General features: G+C 37.2%; 1 protein-coding gene across 2 annotated transcripts in view; it reads left to right on the top strand.

Moving 5' to 3' along the window:
• Nucleotides 1-23,448, top strand: part of Gpc6 (glypican 6) — a 1,076,942-nt gene that overhangs the window by 266,800 nt on the left and 786,694 nt on the right. For both annotated transcript variants that reach the window (XM_036199808.1, XM_036199809.1), the window contains exon 2: nucleotides 4,563-4,721. In XM_036199808.1, the coding sequence (XP_036055701.1) occupies nucleotides 4,563-4,721 (159 nt within the window). The remainder of the gene's footprint in view (nucleotides 1-4,562; nucleotides 4,722-23,448) is intronic.

Here is a 23,448-nt window from a genome sequence, read left to right on the forward strand (position 1 = left end):
ATGTGAAAGTATAATCTACCTCCAACACGTGCTTTTTGCTGTTTCCTACAGACATCAACATTCCCTTATAGATTTAAAATATTACATTGCATCATTGTAAGTTTGTTATTATGCTCCAGTGAGCTTTGATATCAGTTGGCTTGTTTACAGAGTTACTTATTAATTAATATAATTTGTCTCATAGAATCACAGTATTATGGTTTATTATTGATACTATGAGATATTCATATATGAGTGTTTCATGACAGCTATCTATTTAAATTCTACAGTATCTTGTGTTTAGGTAGTATTTTTATATGTTTTAAGTTTTGATTGCAATAATCAATAGGTTATATACATTTAAGACAAGGAGAAAATGCTTATATTTTAAATTGACCAGTTTATTAGCAATGTAACAAGTTCATGCCATGGAGAGCCAGAGTCAGATATCACGGCTCACTCCCATGTTCCCTGTGTCTTGTTCCTTGATCACGCTGACAGAATTTCTTCTGTTATCATTGTCAATCCTGCACAGTAAGGCTCTCTGATTTGTGAAAATCAGCCACACTATAGAGACAATAGGTGTATGGCAGTTTATGTGCATTATCCATGGTAGTGTGTTGGAGACTCTCCCTGTGTAATTCTGGGAATTAATTAAACAACCAACTTCTTGATTGCATTTCAAAAAGGTTATTTTTATAAATTTCTTTGTGATATTTTAGAAACTCATGAATTCGCATTGGAAGCTCTAACATCAAATAGCAGCAGTAGACGTTGTTGGAATAAGACCCTCCAAAGTAGAATATGAATTTAGTTTTCTCACACTTGTAGGAAAAATAAACATCTGCATTATGTTGATCAATGACCATAAACAGTAGCTGCCTTTAAAGATATGAAAGGATCATTTATAATAAATCTTTACTGTGAAAGTTTTTCAAAAAGTACTCATTTTGATGTATATTTAAATTCATGGAAGTAAATTGTAACCAATCATTTTTTAAAGTGCTGATTTCTTTTGCTTGTCATATGCAGGGATTTTAGAAGACTAATCAGTCCAAGTATGTTAACTCCAGTGCAAACTATTTCCCCTATGACAAACTCTTGATAATCCTTAACTTCTTCTACAGTGTCTTGCATCCCTTCATCTGTATCCTTACACAGTTTGCCCTGGAAATCAAAGTGATTATTTATATGTGAAGATACACCAAATGGTAGGCATCCATGCCTCTCTAACATACATTTAAATTCACTAGATTTCAAGAGGCAGACGGTGAGAGAGTTTGAAGATGGCCAAATCCAAAACAAATGCTACCATTCCACCAGACAGCTCTTGGAGGTCTAGGAATACAAGTACTTTGTAACATATTGCCATCATCAAACTTTTTAGCTTCTACTATCCTGCCACCTAGCAAGGGCCTGGATAGAAATATTCCTTAGGATTCTCAATTTCTAGAAAACCCTAAAATGTGGTGGGCTGGAGTCTGTGCTGCTATTCCTTCCAGGCAAGGCGTTTCTGTTGCTTGTTTGGGATTCCTCCTCTGAGGTCCCCAGGTTGTCACCTGTGAGGTCAGTGAGTGTATGGTAGTAGAGCTGCAGAGACTGCCTCACTCGGCTAATGAGGCCCTGCTGTCTGCTGCCCTTAACCACCAAGCCACTTCCCAAGTCTCAATTTGACAGTTTTCAGACCCAGGCCATGTTTGGAGGGAGTGGGATTTGGTAGAATCCGATTTCTGCTGTCGCCACACCATGTTGGGGTGGAAGGGAACATCTGGGCAGGCTGTGGGGAAAGGATATTGTCCAGCTTGACATAATTGAAGGGGACACATAGAGGGAGGAACAACCTCATCTTTTATTTCTTGGAATACAGAGGACAACTTAAGATCTTATTTTATGTCCTTGAGTTCATTTTGCAGTTTCTTATTGGAGATCCCTTCTTCTGCATCTAAATATTTGCTTATTTACTTAAAAATTTTGAGGACCAGAAAAAGAATTCACTGGTGTGACCTCAACTTCCAGGAAATGTCATCTTATGCCGTCTCTCTTGCCTGTGCTTGTGTCAGGTCTTGTGACCATGAACCTATCATAGCCATTCTCCCATACAATCGATCAATCAGTGATTGATGAGCATGTGCACACTTAAAATTTTAGCTGTGCATTTTCTTTACCTGTGGCCCCCAGTGCCGATTATCACTAGTAAGACCTGATATGCCTAGCTACTCTCCAGGTGAGATAAATGACATACCTAATTATATAGCACATATGTTATAGAGAATCTAAGGCACGCAGATGAAGGATTGTGATTGGGAAATCCCTAAAGACCACCTTTTCTTCCTTCCTAACTTCTAACTGAAATTACTGTTAATTTATTAAATGTTTCGCAGTGCTCAAATTACTCAAGCTGAGAAATGTTTCCATAGTCTGTATTAGATCTACTTTCTTCATATGTATAAATAGCTTTGAGAATGGTCACAGAAAATGAAATAATTTATTATTGCAGGCTGTGGTGTCTCTATCATAACCACATCCATAGAATTACATGTTGATAGAGTCTATGAAGCTATGTAGATAACTTCATAAGCTGGGGTGTGTTGTTGGCATTTTATCTCCTGATACTTGAATTGGAATTTTAGAAGACTTCATCATAACACAAACTATTATTCTTTGATACTTTCCCAGCTAAACTCACAAGATCCATAGAAATGGGGGTGGGACTGGATTTGGCATAGAGGCCATGAATGAAGATTAGTAATGTACCCCTACCCAAATATGATGTCAGAACAAATGAAATTTTTCTAAGATCCTCATATTTTTGTGTTTTTGCATATGTGTGTACATGTGCGTGTGTACCTGCATGTGTTTGCACACATGTGTGCTTAGGCCTGTAGCTTGCTGTATGAATGTGCCTCTCTTAGTTCCTTATTGGAGTATTAAATCTAATAGAGATATGCCTCAAAGGTCAGCTCAGTTTCTTCAGCTTGGATCCTTGCTGGGTAAACCATAGAAATGGTGATTGACAAACATGCAAGGAGAAGGTAGAACTAGAGACGAGTATAGGAGAGTTAGGTCCTTTCCTAGTGGCACAGTGACATTGTTATCTGTGCTCAGATAAGATAAATGCAGTGGTCTTACCTGCTCTATTTTGCATGGCCTCAGTCATCTCGTCTGGGTTCAGAGTTCTGGGAGGTGCTTTTGGGGCAGCAGGAGAATATGGGAACCAGACTGATTTTTGAAGAACATGGAAAACTTGATTTTCTATCTCCTTATCTAACCCCACCCCTTCTTCCCGCAAATCCTCAGAACTGCTACTTTTTCAGAATTGACTTTCAAAGTGTATTATTGAATAATTAAAGCATACTGCAAGTGTAAAAGTGATGTGGCACAATATATATCTTTCTATCAAATTCTGCTCCCACCTTGATGAATGATGAACCTGAACTGGATATTTCTTACTCTCAAGGACAATGGGTTTTTGTTTTTGTTATAAAAATTTGTGTGATTTTAATAGTCTCATACCATCTTAGAAGTCACATAAGTTCTACCTTTAATAATGGAAACTTGTCATCCTGGTTGTGTTTTCAGAATGACCTAAAGTATCAAACTGCTTGTAGGTATGTGAGATATTCTGCATGTCACCCTGGGCCGCAAGGAACTTTTATTTGTCCTGTTAAACATTATATGTGAACTTACTAGTCATAGCGCTGAGTGCTCTTTCCTTTGGTTTCAGAGAGTGAATGTCAGAGAGTGAATTTTAGTTTTAGGGAGCAGGATGTTCATTTGATTTTTCTTCCTCCTTCTAGACACTCTGATAAACACTTTTGACCCTATCTGAGCCGATTTCATTGGACATTCACATTTCATGCAGCAAAAGATCGGCTCCTCCTTGCACTAACGAAAGTAATGTTGTCAAAGGAAGTGGCCCAGCATCAAATCGGCTGCATTAACACAAGATTTTCTCCCTTTAATCTACATTTCAGTATGATACCAGAATTAGTTAAACTTATCAGTGGCCTCCTCCTCCCAGGACAGTTTCTATCTGACGAGAAATGTCAACTGGAGAATGTGTGGCACAGCAGAAAGCCATTAAAAACACTTGCCCTTTCGCCTCTGCATTCCTACAGACAGACTGGCAGGAACACATAAGCATCTCTACCCGTCGTCTGTCTGTTGTCCCTGTTGCCTAACAGACTGTGGTGATAGGGCTTAGAGTCGTTCACCTGGTTGACATTTCTTAAGACAAGCATACTTAATCCTCTCTGATCCCTCTTGTCACCTGGTGTTGTTTGGTACATTTCAAATAAATACAGGAAGGAAAAAAGAAAAAAAAAAAAAAAGCAGGTGAATTGAGAGTTTCCACACACCTGCACTCAGTTATGTGGTGGGTCCAGAGAGCAAATATCAGGTTTAACTTAAGTCTCAGAGGCCTTGGGAGTGGTAAGCACATGGAAGCTGAGGTGCAGAGTGGCTCCAGGTGGATGGCTGGGGAGGAGAGGGGACAGGTGGTCCCTGGATTTGAATAAAATCCCCCAAATCTACCCAGAGTCCTTGACATTTCATGCTGACGTTTCCTTTCTTTTCGTTTGCAGGGGAACACTTACGCATCTGTCCTCAGGAATATACATGCTGTACCACAGAAATGGAAGACAAGTTAAGCCAACAGAGCAAACTGGAGTTTGAAAACCTCGTAGAAGAGACAAGTCATTTTGTGCGTACCACGTTTGTGTCAAGGCACAAGAAATTTGATGGTAGGTGTAGCTGGGTGCCCTTCACTGTTTCTGCTGTGGTTTTTTTTTGTTTGTTTGTTTAGTTTTTTTTGTTTGTTTGTATTTGTTTGTTTGTTTGTTTTTTCAAGACAGGGTTTCCCTGTGTAGCTTTGAGCCTTTTCCTGGAACTCACTTGGTAGCCCAGGATGGCCTCAAACTCACAGAGATCCTCCCTAGTGCTGGGATGAAAGCCATGCACCACCACCGCCCGGCCTCTGCTGTGTTTTTGCTCTACCAGGTTTTGCTCTACCAGGAAAGACATGTCATGAGAGATGGTTCCATTCCCTCTCAAACATGTATAGTATTTGTCTCTGTTTAGGAAGGACATGGACATTTTTGGCAGTATAGTGTTTTATGGTAATGTCACAGGAAAAGATAATCTGACAAAAAAAGCTGTCATGTGCTTGTGTTCTGCCCCTGAGGTGGCTCAGCAGAGTAAAGGGCACCAGTTCATTATTTGGGGGATCCAGATTCACGCTTCCTTACCCTTCAACTCATCTTCAGTTTTTCACTGGGAAGTTTCATTTGAAGTTTTCATTTATAATTGTTTGCACTACTACATCCCTAAAAGGATAAACTTGACTCAATGACAGTGACATGGACTGCTTTATTTTAGCATTTTCTATGCATTAATGTATTGGTGAAATTATGAAGGCCACTCCATGTAGTTAAAAGGGAGGTTTATTTTGTGGGGTAACTTACAAATGAAGGGATAGGTAGATTGTAGGGTCTGGCAAAGGTATGGTGCAGTCCTGCGGTGTTCTCTGGAAAACTCTGCTGGGTCTACCTCCAGCGTCCAGTGTCTGGGCACCAAGAGATCCCTCTTCTCTCCATCCTTGGTCTTCAGTGTCCCCTCTTGGCCCCGGCTTGTGGGTGTGACCATTCCCGAAGCCTCAGAGGGGGTTGGAACTTCCCGGCCAAGCCTGGGATAGCTACCTACTACCTTAATATTACATACTTTCTACAGCAGGTGTGATGCATTTCACAAAGGCTATCGACTCTCCTTTCATTTCCAGATCATAAATAAGCACCATTATTTCCATATTTTAATAAATTTTGTGTTAGAAAGCACAAAGAGTGAGGACAATTATCAGTATCATTTCAGCTTGAATTTTCTGATCTGGGCCTCAAAATTTTAACAGTTTCAATACAAGTGCAGGTAAGGGTATGTTTTTGGATGATGTATAGATCTTACTGGTCTAAGAAATGAATGAACTATGCTATGATTCATTGTGAACCAGACTTGCAGGTGTGCAAGACTTTCTTATTCTCCCCTGGACATGTTCCGCTGCCCAAGGCCAACAAGAGCCTATTCAATTTTTTTTTCACCCTCTTCAGTCAGCACACCACAGATCCAGTTAGGAAAGGTTTGCCAATCTTTTCATTTGTTTTCCCTGTAGTAAGTAAAACAGCCTGTTTCATGGTTGCTTTAAATTATTCTTATAACACTGTTGCCTTTCAGATGTCTTCTCCAAGTTTTAAAAGGGTAGGTGCATGAATGTACTCATGATGATGCTACATTTTCCATGCTGGTGATGCTTCATCTTCTCTGCAAGGCTCTTCTAGCACCTTCACAGTCTTGCTTTGCATACAAAGTTATCTATGGCTGTATGTGAAAGCAACTCCTTATTTAAGTGTGATGCTGTGAACGTTTTTCTCTTGAATCTAATGAGGGAGCACTTGGAGGTTGCCCTTGATTGACAGATTACAAGTCCAGCGGCATTCAGGAGCCTCTTGGTTTAGGTGGCCCCAATTTATCACTACACATTGAAACATCTTGTCTTTGATTGCAGAGAGCAGCTAGGTGTGAGCTGTGGTTGCTGCTGCTGCTGCTTCTTTTCATCTTGTGTTTGGAAACTAATTCTAATGCATTTACAAAGCTGTTCTCCAAAATGATGCTGGATTATATTTCTGAGAAAATAGTATATTTCTCATAAGAAAAAATATTAGATGGTAACAAGCTTCATGAAAGGCTTGCTATTTCTTTTTATAGAGAAGGAAAGCTATTCAACTAGACCAAGCCAGATACTTCTGGTATTATATCAATTAATCTTATATTTCACTTGTCTTAATTAAGAAGCCCACTTTAAAGGCAGGTGAGTTTTAAATTGTATTAATGCATTTTGAGATCTGTTGTCAATCAGTGTGACAAGTACATTGATTTTGCCAGGATTCTATTTGACATAGTAGATGTTGCTCTCTTTTGTCACAGGTGTATTAGATTGCCATAGGAGAGAAGTCAAGATATTGTTAAAGCAATTTCACCAGATTTTAAACAAAACCTAAATGTGATCTGGATGAGTATGATCTGGGAAAGCTTATTCTTAAAAATAAGTATAAAAGTCTATGTACAGAGGGGTTGGGGATTTAACTTGCAAGCGCAAGGCCCTGGGTTTGATCCTCAGTCCCCCCCCCCCCCCCCGCCAAAGAAAAGTATATGTACAAGGTAGTTACAGTAATAATTTCTACCTTTCCTTCAGGCTATTATGTTATATAATTGTATGATCTATCTTCTTAGACCATAAAGGTGACCCCACCAGTAAACCTTCACCAAAGACAGGACATTGAGTGAAACTCTGGGCATAGTGCATACTAGGCAAGTACATGTGCCTCTGAGCAATATCCCAGGTCTTTAACCCCCCCTTCTCCTCCTATGCTGTCCTTCTCTCCCTCACTTTTTAAAGAAAAGTCACTCCCACAAGACATTTCCTGGTGACTCTAAGTGGTTGTGACCACAGAAAAACTATCTATCTGGGATAAGCGGTGGAATGTTACCTTATGGGTTTTATTTTCTCCCATAAAATCAATGTTCCTATGAACATCTTAGAAATTTTGTGAGTCCTTTTGCATTATCACTGAAGTCTGGTATCCAAAACATTCCATTAATGATTCTGCCCATGGTCCACTTTCTCAGAAGTCTAGCCTTCACATTTATAATTTACTTGTCTTTGTTAGCTATATTTTTCAATAAGAAAGAAACTCCCATTTAATTTGTATCTGAAAACATTGATTCCTTTGCTCATTAAGGATAATACCAAGTTCACTTGCATGTAGTATATGTGATCCAATCCATAGTACATATAGAGACTGGCGTTGGTCACAGAGCAGCATAGTCCCTTATTGTGGCTTCTGTGTCATTTAGAAATGTCTTCTTTCCTTTTTTTCTTTCCCACCACCACCCAATCATTGTGATTCTGTAGGAATTTGAAACTTAGCACAATACCACATACTAGTATGGCTGAATAATTTTCTCATTTGCTAATTATATTCTGGGTAATACTTAGAGGATACTATTGTATATAATTGTAAATAGTTACTGGTGGGAATGTAACCATGAATGTACATTTGAATTTTTTCATAACTTTCTATCAAGTTTTGCTTGAAGTCCCATTAACCTAATTATCTGAAAGACAAGTAATATATGTTACCACATACAGAAATTGTATTCTTTGGCAGATAATTATCTGGGTAGATATTTTTCTTTAGGGATAAAAATTAGAAGTCAGCTGGTGTCTACTCACTTCAGAGCTCAATAGATCTGCTCTCAACATGCTTTGTTAGTAAGCCAACATTTCTGTTCCTCTGCATACATTAAAATTGCACACAGAAGCCAGCCAAGGGTACTTAGCTATGTTTATAACTTTATTTCCTTACTTCTAACCTTTGTCTGCCATATAACTCAGAAGTTCAAAAACAAGCAGCAAGATTATGTAAAATTGTCAACAAGGAGAGTACCGTCCTTGTGTGTTCACTCATATTGATAGAATTTCTATGTGCAGTGATCACTTGGTCTGTCCAACTTGCATTTGTGTCTATGTCTTCACTGCTTTTATTCTTCCATGTGACTTGGTTATGGTCCACTTAGTAAGCCTTCTGAGAGTGGTAATAGGCACCAGAGGCAACACATGGCCTCATTCTTCACACTGTAAGATGCTCGCCCCAATCATCAGGGGTAAGCTGAAATGCAATCACACACCCATCACGTGGCAGAGTCAGAATTCTGTCTGGAACTCAGCACTCCTTCTTGTTTACTGACTTCTGCTACCTCTACTCCCAAATCTAGTTTCCATATGTGCTGACATTTCATGGTCAACAAACTAGTTATGCCTCTGTCTCCCATGTCTGTCCTGTCCTGATTATGGTGGAGAGAAAGTAAAAATGATTTTCAGGAAAAAGAGAAAAGGAGTTAGAGGTATTTTTAATCAAAAAAAAAAAAATGGAAAGAAAGAAAATTACTCATCTAAATATAGTTCAACTTTCCGAGGATCTGGGAGCCTCCAGAGGGGAGGTGCCTTGCCAAGTTTCCATCAAGGAGGAGGAGGAAACCAAGATTGTAACCTGATACCTACATCAGTCTTATAAATAGCAGCATTGTAGGAAATCAATATTTAGTTTATTTGTTTTGAGTAGACACTGGCAAAACTTTACTGGTGCTTCTTTAACAAAACAATTGCAATAATTGTGCACTTAGAATCTAGCCACAATTTTGGAAAGGTAGAAACAGTATTCAGTTGACCAAAATGTTTCCAAAGTTTAAAAGATTATAAAAACAACATTACTGACTCAATGGAGGCCTATTTTGTATCTTCCTTAGTTTATGTAACCAGTTGGATTCTATCATAGTGTAGGTAGTTGAACTCCTTTCCTAGAAATGCCTGTGGGACACAGATTATTCAGAAACAGAATATTTTTCTTGAATTGACATATTTTTCAACCTGAAACTTACTTACAGTTTTAACTTTCTATGAAGGTTTTTTGTTTGTTGTTGTTCAGTATTTTCTTCTCGAGCTTATTATTGAACTTTTCTTTCTGATTCTTATTTATGTATTTTAATGATAAACATTTGTCCAAAGTTTTGGCACCAGGCACATATTTTAAAAGCAAACTAAAAACAAAAGAATAGTAATTTCCATTCTTATGCAGAATGTATTCTATAGCAACACCCTCAGAATACCCATTGGAATGAAAGTAGAAATTATTTATGTACTGAGTTGTAGTATTTTCATAGTGCAAGTCTGTTCATGCTTCCTTTTAAAATATCATTTCTTGTCTATATACCATAGAGATGACAATAATGTAATGACTTCTTTAATATATAGCCTAATTTTCTCAGGGAATGCACTTACATGGAAGAGAAAAAAGGGGGGGATTTTCCATATGGTGATAGACTCTTCCATATTTTCTGTCATATGGGCGATATTGTATGTGTGTGAGAGAGCATGTATGTATAATTATATTTGAAAAGCTTCCTATACAGATGGACAACTATCAGGTTAAGTGTGAAGTGTATAGAGAGATGGCTAACAATGACTGAAGCATCTTCATTGCTTGCAGTAGGTCACCTTTTGAGAGTAGTGTAAAGGTTTAATTTTATTATTAAGACAGTTTGACTGGGCATGCTAGTGCACATCTGTAATGCCAAGTGAACAGATGAGGACAGGAGATCAGAAATTCAAGGCCAGCCTGAACTACATAAGACCTTGTCTCAAACCAGAAGAAAAATAAAAGCCCCGAATTGACCTGTATCCTAGAGTAGACAGCTTTTGAATATGGACAAAGTAGTGAGTCATTGTCTTAGAGGTACCAGGGAAGACTTCTTTGAGGAGCTCACTATCAATCCCCTAAATAATGTATTAAGGATGGGTTGGAATAATCAATTGCATGGCAGAGACACATGAGTCCAGAGAGTGTATATGCATGCCCACACACATGTGGACAGCATAGTTACTGTTGATTCCCTCCAGCTAGCATAAGTTTATTAACAGTTAGCCTATACCTATTTCAGTATATATTCTTCTGAGGTATCTTATTCCTTGTTTCAGCCTTCTAGTGTTTTGTAACAACCACACAATTAGAGGGAATAAACAAGAATGTTTTTTAATTCATTTTGGTCTAGCTATTCTAATTTGTGCTCAGGTTGACATGGCTAAAATCTAGTTGGTTCCATTTTATATACCTGCTATTCTTCAAGGAGCTGTACTCTAGGACGAGCATTTTTATTTCTTGGTAAAATTTGGAGAGAGACAAAAAGGTTGAGGTGAGGTGTCCATTGAAGTTTCATATATATACATATGTATATATAACTTAATTTCATGTATCAGCCGCAGATTCCTCCCTCCTCTCCCCCCAATTCACCCCCATTCCCACCTCCTCCAAGGCAAGGTCTCCCCTGGGGAGTCAGCCCAGCCTGGTAGACTCAGCCAAGGAAGGTCTAGTCCCCTGCTCCCTATACCTACACCTGAACAAAGTGTCCCAGTATAGGCTCCAGGCTCCAAAAAGCCAGGCTATGCAACAAGGACATATCCTGGCTCCACTGCCTAGGGGCCTCCCAAACAGTTCAAGGTAATCAGCTGTTCCCCTTACTCGGAGGGCCCTACCCAGTTCCATGGGGGCTCCTCAGCCATTGATTCACAGTTCATGTGTTTCTACTAGTTTGGCTATTTGTCCCTGTGCTTTTTTCAATCATGGTCTCAATATCTCTGGTCCCTCCTCTCTCTCACCGATGGGGCTCCTGGAGCTCCACCTGGGGCTCGGCCATGGATCTCTGCATGCACTTCCATCAGACACTGGATGAGAGTTCTATCATGACAGCCAGCGTGTTTGGTCATCTGATCACCAGAGCAAGTCAGCTCAGGCACTCTCTCGACCATTGCCAGTAGTCTACAGTGGAGGTATCTTTGTGGATTTCTGGGCACCTCTCTAGCACTCTGCTTCTTCCTATTCCTCTGGTGTCATTTATCATTGTATCTCCCTCCCTGTTTTCCCACTCTGCTCCATTGAAGTTTTAACTGAAATTGATACATGTCATTTCAGGTTAGGGAGGCTAAAGTGAATATTCTGGTAATGATCATTTCACCTAACAACAGGGCAGAAGATTGAGTAAACTAGTCTATGGAGATGGAGAGTAGAAAGATTGAATTTCTCTATATCCCTATATACTATCGTTCTTAACTGTTTCCTATTGTTTATCCCAAACAATACTTACTGACCCACAGTGGCTTTCTTTTTAATATATTTCCCTAGAAATTGAAGAGTAGTAAGTTTTTTCTAAATAAGGCCTTTTCATAGTAGAGTCTTCTCTTGTATATCAAAGCACACAGAAGGATATCTATATAACATCACATGTACACACACTGTTCCCATTTCCATTATGTTGCTGTAAGAAGAGAGAGGTATAATAATTCAACTTCTTGTGCTACTTGTTCGTTTGTTCATTGTGTTATCTATAATTCATAAGGGTTATAATGCTAACCATCATAGGAAGCAATTAGCTGAATGCCTTCTTTATGTTTTCTAGGTCATCACCACAGTGACATGTGCTCCATCAGCAGCATAGTCTTCTTGAGGTTAGAATACTTGGTATGGAGTTTAAAAATCACAGACATCAGAAAGTAATCCAATAACTTTCCCCAAGCACAGGCCTGAAAACGAAAATGAACTGAACAGGGATTTCACTTGGATAAAGATAAGGAACATGGTTATAAACCACAGTTACCCTGGATTTGTACAATATAGAACACAATGACCTGCACCTGCAGAGTCCCTTAAGTAAAGTCATGGGGAGGACAGATCTTTGTCAGGTGGCATTGGTCTTCCTTTCTCCCTCCTTCATTTCATCTCCCCCTCCCCTTTCTTCAACCCCATGTTCTGACTTTGGCAGATATTTAAAATACAAAGATGCACAATGTCAATCCCTTGCTTCATGGATTATGTGAAGAAACACCAACCCTTTTCTAATTCTTAGACCCTCCTGCTCCCCACCTCGAAGTAGCTAGCTTACAGTGCATTCTTCTGTGTGGTTGAAATATTATCATTTTTTTTTACCACCAATCCTCTTGCACAGTGGCTTTGCTGAGGATCTGTTTCACAGACAAGCCAATTTCTTTTAAGTATTGCTTCATCAGATGCTGAAACAAGCCCAACCAGAAGGGCTCCTGGTCATGAATGTTAATGAGAAGACAAGGGTCTACTCTCAGACAGAGGTTCACTAACCCTTTGAGTCAGAACTGGTACAGTGCAGACAAAATTTATTTAAGTTAAATTGATCTACCCCTAAATAGAGAAAAACTGAGTTTCTTAATTAAGAATCAAAGAAAATATTTAATGAGAATATAAATCAGAGCTTGCTGGAAATGCTTTTGTTTTCTGATCGTGGAACACTGTAGCTTTGACCAGCTCAGTCAGACATCACTGTGTGTGATGCCTGATGGCTTCACCAGTAGAGTCAGCTGTGCACTGAGTGATGGAGTAGAAGATACTGGCTCTAAAAGACATTTGGTATCGAGAGTTATTTGAGCTTCCTAAGTGATGAGAAGTGGGAAAGAAGCTTTTTTTTTTTTTTCATGCCTGTGCTGGGACAGCATAAGAATTTCTATTTCCAAACAAATAAAATATCAGAGCCATAAACTTGCCCCCACCAAGCTTTTGTGTGTAAAAAGAATTGAGATTCAAAAGAAAATGACTCAGGCAAATCTTTATTATCATTATTTTGTAATTATCATGTTATTATAAGGTCCCTGAGGAAGGTCCACAGACAGCAAAGGGATGGACAGAAAGATGGTGACTGTTAAAGTTGTTTGCTATGTTCATAAAGTATTATGAGGATGTACTGATTTTTCTTTCTCTTCCAAATCCACGCAAATATTTGTATGTGTGCTAGAATTTAACACAGGGAGTGCACATGCTGGGCAAGCGCTCCAACACTGAGCCACATCTGTAGTCCTATACAAATTATTGTTTTATGTTTTTGTAAAGCATGTAGAATTTATAAAGAATGGAAGAATCATAGGTTATGGATTCCTAGAATGAAAATTTTCAGATGGCAATGCTGCTATCATTTGTGTGTGTGTGTGTGTGTGTGTGTGTGTGTGTGTGTGTGCGCGTGTGTGTGTCTGCATAGCCACGGTTAATTACACAATGAACACTGGTTTCCAATCAGAAAGTCACATGTAACTTTCTTGTCAATGCCAATGACCTGATTCCATCTAAACATCTATGGCTGTTTTCCTTCAAGCAGTGTCTGTGATGTTCAGTGCAAATTAGGGCCTGCTGGAGCAACATTCCATCTTTAGACCTTCACAACTGTGATTCAAAGTGTTAACCTTTGTGTAGAAATTATGTAGACAGTGGGATAAGGAAAGTAATTTTTTATAGCTTGTATATGGAAAGGTCTCCACCATGCATCGTATGTTAAAAGCCTGATCAGCTAGCTGGAAATAGGAAGCCCAGAGTGGAGCCATTAGAGGTTGGACCTAGTAGTGGATGTTGAGATCATTGAATGTGTCTTCAGAATGAGTTGCGCGACTCTTGTCCTTGCTGTTTTCAGTCTTATACTTTCTTTCCATGGTTTGAATGAATGTTTTTTTCTCTCCTACAGGCCTCAGAACCAAGACAGCAGGACCAATAGATTGTGAAAAGTGTGATAATATATATCTTTTTCTGTATAAATCAATTATCTCCCATCTTTTGTTATAGTGATTGAAATCTAATTAATACTATGTTAAAAAACAACCTTCAAGAATCAAAAGCCAATATAATATTTTATAAAAAAAATATTACCAATAACATCTACCTATCATTTTTATTACTAATAACATTTCTCTATCATTCCCTAGCAAATTTTTGTTGAATGATTGACAACAGCAATGACAAATATAGTTGAGCATTTCAGCAATTCAAAGAAAAAGGTGTTTCTATGAGTATTAAATTTCCTACGATTCTAAAATTCTGTTGTATAGGGAAAAGATCCCGTCATATATTGAAGAATCATTGCTTACCAGCTTAGAATAATCCTACTTGGTCCATGAATTTCAGATTTTAAAAACATACATTTACTGTTTCTGAATGTGCCAGTTTTACTCTTTCCAAAGATTTCTTGAGTAGACAAATACTAGTCTTGATAATGTCTATCCTATAAAAACCCATGACTTCCACGCTGTTTAATCACTACCCACTGATTTAATTGAATACCAACTACTTGAAAATGGAAGAAAAATCTTGGTGTAAGATAGAAATAGAGGCTGTAAACTCTTTATATCTTTAACAAAATAGTCATCTATCTGTCTGTCTGTCTGTCTGTCTAGCTACCATTTACCTACCTGTCTGTCTATTATATATCTAAAATCATCATTCTGTGGTGATTTTAAGAATCTGCTATGTCAGACTGCCATTCTTCTCCATTGTACTTAGTTATCTGTCACCTTTTAATTTTTATCTTGTTTAGCAGTCTTTTAAAAATATGATTCATTGAATATTCTCTGCTGAAGTCTACTCTCATTTAGTATAGAAATTCTCTGCTGTTTCAATTTTATCTTCCCATACTTGACTTAATATAGAGCATAATTAATATTGCTGTAGTGTTGTCCCACTGTGGTACTACCTGTGCAGACCCAAGGACACACACTGGCTAGAAGAATTGCTTAAGGTCCTCTAATAAACATGACAAAATAAAGTAGGGAGCCTTGAATTCTAGTTATCTATTAACTTGTGGGGTCCATAAACCTGGAACTCCTATTTGATTTCAGCAGCACTTGTTCCAGATACTTTAATGGAACTGGTTTTCAAGACAAAGGTACTTTGCTGAGATTAAAGCTAGTTGAAGTTCTTTTCTTACAAAGCAGAATGATGATGGGCATGTACCTCAGTCAACAAATTGCTTGTTGTGCAAGCATGATTATCTGCATCAGATATCCAGAACACAAGTTACAAATCCAGGTATGGTGAGCTCTTGTAATCCCAGCACTGGGGAGGCAGAGGCAGACAGACTTACTAGCTAGCTGGTCTAAACTAATTCATGAGCTGCAGGCCAAAGAGAGACCCTGTTCCCAAAAGATAAAGCAGGTAATTTCTAAGGAACCATACCTGAGGCTGAACTTTGTCTACCAAATTCACAGGTATTCCTGTGTACACACACACACACACACACTCATACATGCATAGGAAGTGTTAGGATGTTCTTCCTTTGGGCATTCATCAATACCAAAACTCTCACTTTTAATACTGAAGATTATGATTGTTTGACCATTGTGGAACACAGAAATCCTTTCTGCAGAACCATTTTCCAGGTCTGAATAAATCCTTTCTAGACTAGTTACAAAGACACAAAGCTGATCTCTAGAACTTGATAAATCTGGATAGTTATCTGGATAACGTCAAGCAGGCACAGACACCCCCTACTTCTTTAAGAGGTCAGAGAATAGTGGCTTTTATACATTAAGCCCATTTCCATTCTTTTCTACTCATTATCATGGTGAATTATACCCCTGAACAACAACTGATTTGATCTTAGCAGATCTATACAATATATTTTATTCTAATGTTTTCTCCCTTGCATTCTAGTACATATGTTCTAGTAGATATTTAATTTCCACAATCTATAAATTAATTTTTAATTTCTGGCTTGCTGTTTGTTTGTTGTTGTTGTTGTTTTTTAATAAAATATTACAGAAGTCAAATGACTTCCCTTTTAATACAACATTCTGGCCTGAATGTACTGTGCTAATTGTAAAAAGTTTGATAACTTAACATGCTATAAATTTTAAAGTTGATACGTACTTGGCAGAAAGTAACAATAAAATCCCAACAGTTGAGAAATGGAGATAAAATGCTATAATTTTTAATAACTAGTTTATCATCTCTAAGTGTTCAATTAACTGAAGAATTTACAGCAAACAGGTTGACAGTGCTCAGAGTTGAAGCCAAGGACTCACACCCACTAAACAAGCATCTTCTGCTGGTTTAGAGCTGAGTCCTTGAAATTTAAAAATGACGATTTCTATGTTTAATACGGATATAAAATTAAAAGTAGATTCAGGTACCTGACGGCTGAACAATATTTTCTGTTTTGGGAGATAATATTCCTTCCACTAGTACTTTACCACATTCAGTGACTTTGACTTTGGGCACTTTCATGATTACTATTTTGTCTCCATTTAGAATATAGATAGACACCAATAGCAAAAAAAAAAAAAAAAAAAAAAAAAAAAAAAGATTAGGGATATTTGTGATACATAATATGCAATATGTATTAAAAATATATTAATGAAGTACCTAAAATAAATCATTCCATGAATTTTTGATGTAAAGAAAGTAGAGATATCAAAATAAAAATAGGATTTCAGAAATTTTTAACTATTTTCTCGACCAATCCCTATAGTTGATTAACCTTTCCTACTCAGTGGTTTGGTAATCCATACTTGTTCTCAATTTCCTAGAACTCTGTAAGTATTTCCTAAAGGATGTAAATTCTAATCATATTTTCAGGAGTTTTGCAAATCCCCTACAAAGCGAGGGCCTGAAATCAGGCAAAACCTCCTGTCATGTTCAGGATTTTGCTTGATGTCTAATGACTAAAACTAAATCATATCCTGAAACCAAAGAAAAAGAAGAGTCAAATACAATGTGTTGTGTATTTTTAAGTTATTAAAAAATTAAATTGTGCTGAGTGAGTACAAATTAATCTTGTCAGAAAAAAAGTAATAAAGAGGAGAGATGGAGGTATTTTCCAATTTTAAGAGGATTTTCTCCATTTGCCAAATCTAATTCACAAAACTATTTTTCCCACAAAATTCCATGTGACTAAAGTAGGCTCTACAACCCTTTCTTCACACATTCTTTAAAAGAGTATAGCGTGGGATGCAATACTTTTTAGTTCCATTTTACCAAGTCAGCTCTATGAACAGCACAGGTTGTAGGTGGAAAACTTAGGTTCAAATACTTGAGATGCATTTGATTGACACAGTGACCTTAGGCACATCTTAAACTCTTTGCATAAAACATCTTGTTTTCAAAATGAGCATAAGAAGCTTGTTGGGAAAATATGCTGTATGCAAGAGTCCGTCAATGTGTTTTATTTATGGCATCTATCCTCTGCTCTTCACCCATGTTGTCATGCTTTAGTGGGTAGTCCTACAGATCTCATGCACTGGTGTAAATAATGCTAATGCTGATGTCTCCTATGAGTTAAAATGTAGGTGAAATATTTGAAGACGTTGAGATTATTTTATGGTAAGAAGACTATAAGTATTTGATGAAAGACAAGACAAAATTATCCTGAAAGCTAGAAAGGATTTGGAGGTGTGGAAATATGATGGCAAACAGGGATGTTGGGAGTCACAGAGGTTCTCATGTCACTCTATGTAGTATATAAGAAAGAATACTTGAACTAAAGACAAATGGGTCCTTAATTGTCTCTGATAATGGCATGTTTGTAATGTGAGAGATTTCAGATTTTCCCCAAAAGTCAATAGTGTTCTTATTTATTTACATTTAAATAATTGAGCTGATTGTCGAGATCAAGTTATAAAGACAACTTAAAATCCATGGTGAATACCAGCTAACAAAATATACATGGCAGTGCCCTGTTTGTGTAGTTGATGGGCATAGCTGGCTGTAGGTGAAGAGAGAAAACTACTCCTAATGAGTTTCTGTGTCCTGTATTATGTGTGCCTGTATGACAGCACTTCTAAAGAATGATTACATTTCTGGCTATCTACCCCTCATTTGGGTTTCCTGTAGACCACGTACGGAAATCTTTAGATGAAGAGCTAACACGTCAGAGCGTATGCAAATAACTTCCTAAGCAATTTGTAGGAGTATTAAGCTTACAATTGGGCTTTCTCCCCCTTTCCTTCCTACTTTCGAGGTTCTTCATATAATTAATATTAATAATGTAATTTACAAAAATTAGTTTTCATGTAATTGAGGAAATGAATTTTGAGGTGCCATCTTTCATACGGCTATTTAATGTACATCATACCTCTCAACTTATAACATTATTTGCCTTGCTGAAATTCTCATGATAGTATCGCATCTCAGTGCAATAGTAAGTGCATGTTGAATCTGATATTTCTTGCATCCTACTTTGTAAAACATCGTACTTCTGTTTCAAATATTTTGCATACAATTTCCCTCAATGACAGTATATGCAAATTTATAGGACAAAGCACCCTACTATAAATACTCCAACCAGCAACTCTGGTGAGCACATAACTGATGATAATTGCTCAAAACGTGCACTGAATTGAATTTTCTCAGTCAGTAATTTACTACACAACCGACTTAGTATATAGATCATTGGGGATGGATGAATATAAACAACTTCATGCACTCAGGTTTTCAGATCATTGCAAATCTCAATGGATCCTGAGCTCTGTTAAAACTTACATTATATAAGAACATGAATATTCAATTACTTCACATTTATAGTGTTTACTAAATACCTATTGATTTTCATAACTGCCTTTTATCAACCTTAAATCTGTATTCAAAATGTCCATTTCTTAAAGGCTTCATTTGTTTATTCATTAGGTATTATGAATGAAAAAATACACAATAATGTGCTGTAGTCTTGGCAGGCTGCCACTGTTGAATGAGAGATCATCTCTGGATAGCTAATGGTATTATTTTATCCAAATGCCTACTTGCTGCATTAACATTGATCTGAATTTATGTATGCCATTTTTTTTAAAGGTCTAAGATTCTTTACAATAAATATTGCCCAGTGACCCCTGTGTACCTGAATGGCTTTCTTGCCAATGACTAATGTATTCCTTCAATTCATTTCATGGTCTGTGGAGATAATACCAGGACTACATGGTGGGTGGGTGTGTCCCAGTCCTCTGGTCCTTAGGTGGGCTCACCCTGTGAGCTCTTTTCCTTTCTTTACATGAATAAGACACTTTGAATGGATTGCTCTTTTTATGTAAAGTTGATGAATTTCATGTAAATTATAGAAAAATATCAATATATTTTCTTTGCCGGTGAAAATGTTGCTAAATACTCAGCATAAGACTACTTTTCTGTAAGCCTAGCACAACATTCTTAGAATTAAGTGGAAAGGTCAGTTGTTTGTCTTCCCCTGATGTAAAACCTCAAATGTGACTTTATTCTCGCTTTCCTTGCCCATTAGTATTACTTCAGAAATTCTTGTTTATGTATTTCAGAAGCAATGGAGAAATATATCATCATTTCATATATTTTAAACTTACATTTAGTGTTTTTATTAAAAAAAATAAAATAAGTTATATTACAAGATAGAGAAGGCCCCAGTAACCTTTAAAAGGCTAAATAACATGAGTAGTGATGACCAATGACCTTTTTTCTTCACAAACACTTCCTTGCCATTTAAAAACAACTGCACATGTAGTAAACTACATTGTCAGACAGCCAATTTTATACACTAATCTAAAAAGTTGATTTTCCCCTTAAACTGGGTGATAAGATCCTCAATTCAAATATTTTAATTAAATTATTCTACTGGAATAATAAGATTTGCAAAAATAAAATACCTCTTCAGAGTAAAGAAGAATATGTTTCTCTTAAGAAACAATTTTCAACAAGACTGATAACTATTTATATAATTGATATAATTGACCACACATTATTTCATGTCAAGCACTATTTATTTTTGCAAATAAGCATGCAACTCTTATATTCTGGTTGTTCTCTGCTTTCATGGGAAATTAAAATAAACATAGTGTTAGATTTTGCTCTGTATTTCACATTGGCTAATACTGCTAACTGTTGGAAGTAGAGCTGAATGTGCAAGAGCTGAATGCTTTTCTTTTTGACTGTTTGTTTCCAAAACATGTCCAGGCTAATGGAGGATCATGAGCAGAAAGCTAAGCCATGCAGGGTGTTCATTAGGTAGAACTTAGACTCTGGAGTTTGCTTATTCCATCCCCTAGTTGGAGATAGTTGCATGCTTTTCAATTAAAATCTCCATTTACATCCAGCTGGCAAAGCTAGCATCCCCTTTACCAATAGAGAGCAAAGGTCACTGACTCCTGCTTGAACAGATGGTTAAGAATTATGCCCTCCCTTTCACTGTGCAGATACTGTTGAACCACCCCTAGTAGGCCGAGGGAGCAGATTCTGAAGGGTGGAACTGCATGGGGACGTTCACCTTATTTACTGATGTATCTTCTGGAGCTGTTGGTCCAGATGCTGTAACGGCTGTTGCTTTGTGGATTGGGATTCAGTAGCAGCTGTTATGTTTTGCTAGAGTGTCTTTCCGAAATTCAAAATTTAATAGTCTGAGACCCTAGTCATTGAAAGCTCTGCTAAAAGTTAATTTGCTGAATCCAAGTTTATTTTCCTGCCTCAGCTATGGTTTTTGATGGAGGCTCTCTCTGGTGGGTGAGGAAAGTACTAAATTGGTGCCTCAGAGATAGAAGAGGATGTGATGGCTACAGGGTAGGCATGAGGTTGGCAGCCTAATGACTGATCTGGGTTTGGATGGCCAGAAGTTTAAGTCTAGGAGGAGCAGGAAATTCTACTTGGAGAGATATTTTGAGAGCTGATGAGAGCATAAACTATAACCTTTGGCATGATGCTAGCTTTTATTATGTTTTTCAAGACTATGATGCTATTTATTAGTTTTTCTGATAAATAAAATTGTTTTATTTTATTATGTATTATTATTATTATTATTATTATTATTATTATTATTATTCACTTCCTTTCTTTGTAGAGAATTGTTTTTTCCCAATAATATAATCAACATATATCGTATGAACTTCTCAAAGAATTAATAAAAACATTTTTAAGAAGAAAGAAACATCAATAATGCGAATGAGGTCCTACACGTAAGAGACACTGAGAGACATGAATTTATCCCATACTCTCCCAGGCTTATTCTCCAACAAGGAACATAAGCCATATGACCTTGAGATGAAGTATTTCAACTCTTTTTCTGTTGTAATGGGAAGCTCAGGCTCCTCTACCCACTATTTTCTAATCCCTGCCTGGGCTATGAAAGATTGAAAATTTGTAAATAGACTCACAGTGTTGGTTGTTAAAAAGAATATTGTGAATAAGTCTATGTTCTGGCATTCTTAGTTGGACAAGATTAAGTGTAATGCAGTTGACTGTAGGAAGGATGAGAGCCTGAAATTGACCATTCAACCTGCAGGAAGCATATACTGTAGCAGGAATCTTACAGGTCTTATTAATAAAATCAAACCTGAGACCAGTTATTGGGGTGAATGCTGGAAGATCAGAGACACAGAACAAGCCACGGCTATCTCACCATGCTAGTTCCTCAGGTGATCCTGTTTCCTTAGGCTGGAAGCTTCTGAGTCCTCATCCCAATGGCTCTCAGCTGAACTGCTGCTCCAAAGCCTGAACGTTAAACCAGCCAAATGCTCAACTAATTACATGCTTTTCTCCTTCTTAGTTCCTGGTCCTCATGCCTTATATACCTTTCTCTTTCTGCCCCCACTCCCTGGGATTAAAGGTTGGGTTTCTGGGATTAAAGGTGTGGGTCACCATGCTTAGCTGTTTCTAAAGTGGCCTTGAACACACAGAAGTCCACCTGGCTCTGTGTTTCTTATTTAATAAGACTGTTCGTCTACAATATAGGTATAAGTACCATGAGTAAACATGAAAGTTGGGAGGAAGTGACTGTATCTAGAAATTTGAACTACCAGGAGCAGCTCAACCAAGCCGTCTGAAATCCTTTCTAAATTAGTTGGCACTCTACTGAGAGCCAAAGTCCAACACTGGACAGACACTGGTGATATTTAAAGCTACCCAGATACAGTTGACCCTTCAAAGACAACAGCCCTGGGTGCTGAGGCAGAGTCCCAGTTTAAGGGTGAGCCAGAATTCACATCGTAAGCTTGATGCTTTATTCAACTAGAGGGTCTCAGAAATGAGACTGATATACCAAGTCCCCAGAAGCACATTAGGAAGTATGGGACCTGGGAATGGAAAGTAATCTTTCATTGCTGTAGACAAAAAAGACACCTACAAGACAATCTGATGGTAGATAGCATCATGCTTTATATGAATGTTGGAATTTTTCAATCAAAGATAAAACTGCTACCAACCAAATGCAAAAACAAGTCTTGTTATCATGAAATGATAAAATATTAACATTATAGATAGAGTTTGATCGAGTTCCAAGTTGCCATGTTTATATTTGATTGCATGAACTATTACTTGAAGCAAACATTTGTTACTTACTTTATTCTTTATTTCATAATTTTTAGCTCCTGAAAGAAATGGTAAGTTATTGGTAATATCAATATGTTGAGATATTAATTAAAACTTTAATCTGCAGAACTTAAAATTGTTACTGCTGATTTCACTAATATTTAATGTACCTTCTTATTCATAATAAAAAATATAAAAACTTTTATGTGTATTTCAATCTGTTTTAAATATGGACACAATGCTTGTGTGTGTGTTTGTATATATGTGCATATGTATGCATGTGTGTTTATATAAATGTGTGTGTGTTTATGGGGTGTATTTAGTAATAGCATTAAGGTATCTGATAATAATGCATTTAATCTGAGACTGGAACATTTCATTTGAGATAAAAGAAAGCTATTATAATATGTATTATCTTGTAGCATTGGCATATTGGCTTATATATAAGAGTTTTCTGTTCAAAGAACAGTAGCATAATTTAGCTGTACTAAAGAAAATCATTAATGTTCTAGTCTAATGCTATACACAGGAGACAGGTTTTTAAAGTCTTTCTGTTTCTCTGTCCATCACTCCCCATCTCAAAGTGATCATGTTCATGTCAAGATGGATGATAAAACATCTCTAATTTCAGCAGAGTGTGTGTGTTCCTTGTCTTCTGAAGAACACTTTCTACCTTCTGAGAAGTGAATGGTTTTGACATTTGAATGTTGCACTGCTTTTTTTTTTTTTCTCTTCCAAATAACATTTTGTAACATGAATTACTTCTAAGAAA

This window comes from Onychomys torridus, chromosome 9 (assembly GCF_903995425.1).
Source record: "Onychomys torridus chromosome 9, mOncTor1.1, whole genome shotgun sequence".
Classification (NCBI taxonomy): domain Eukaryota; kingdom Metazoa; phylum Chordata; class Mammalia; order Rodentia; family Cricetidae; genus Onychomys; species Onychomys torridus.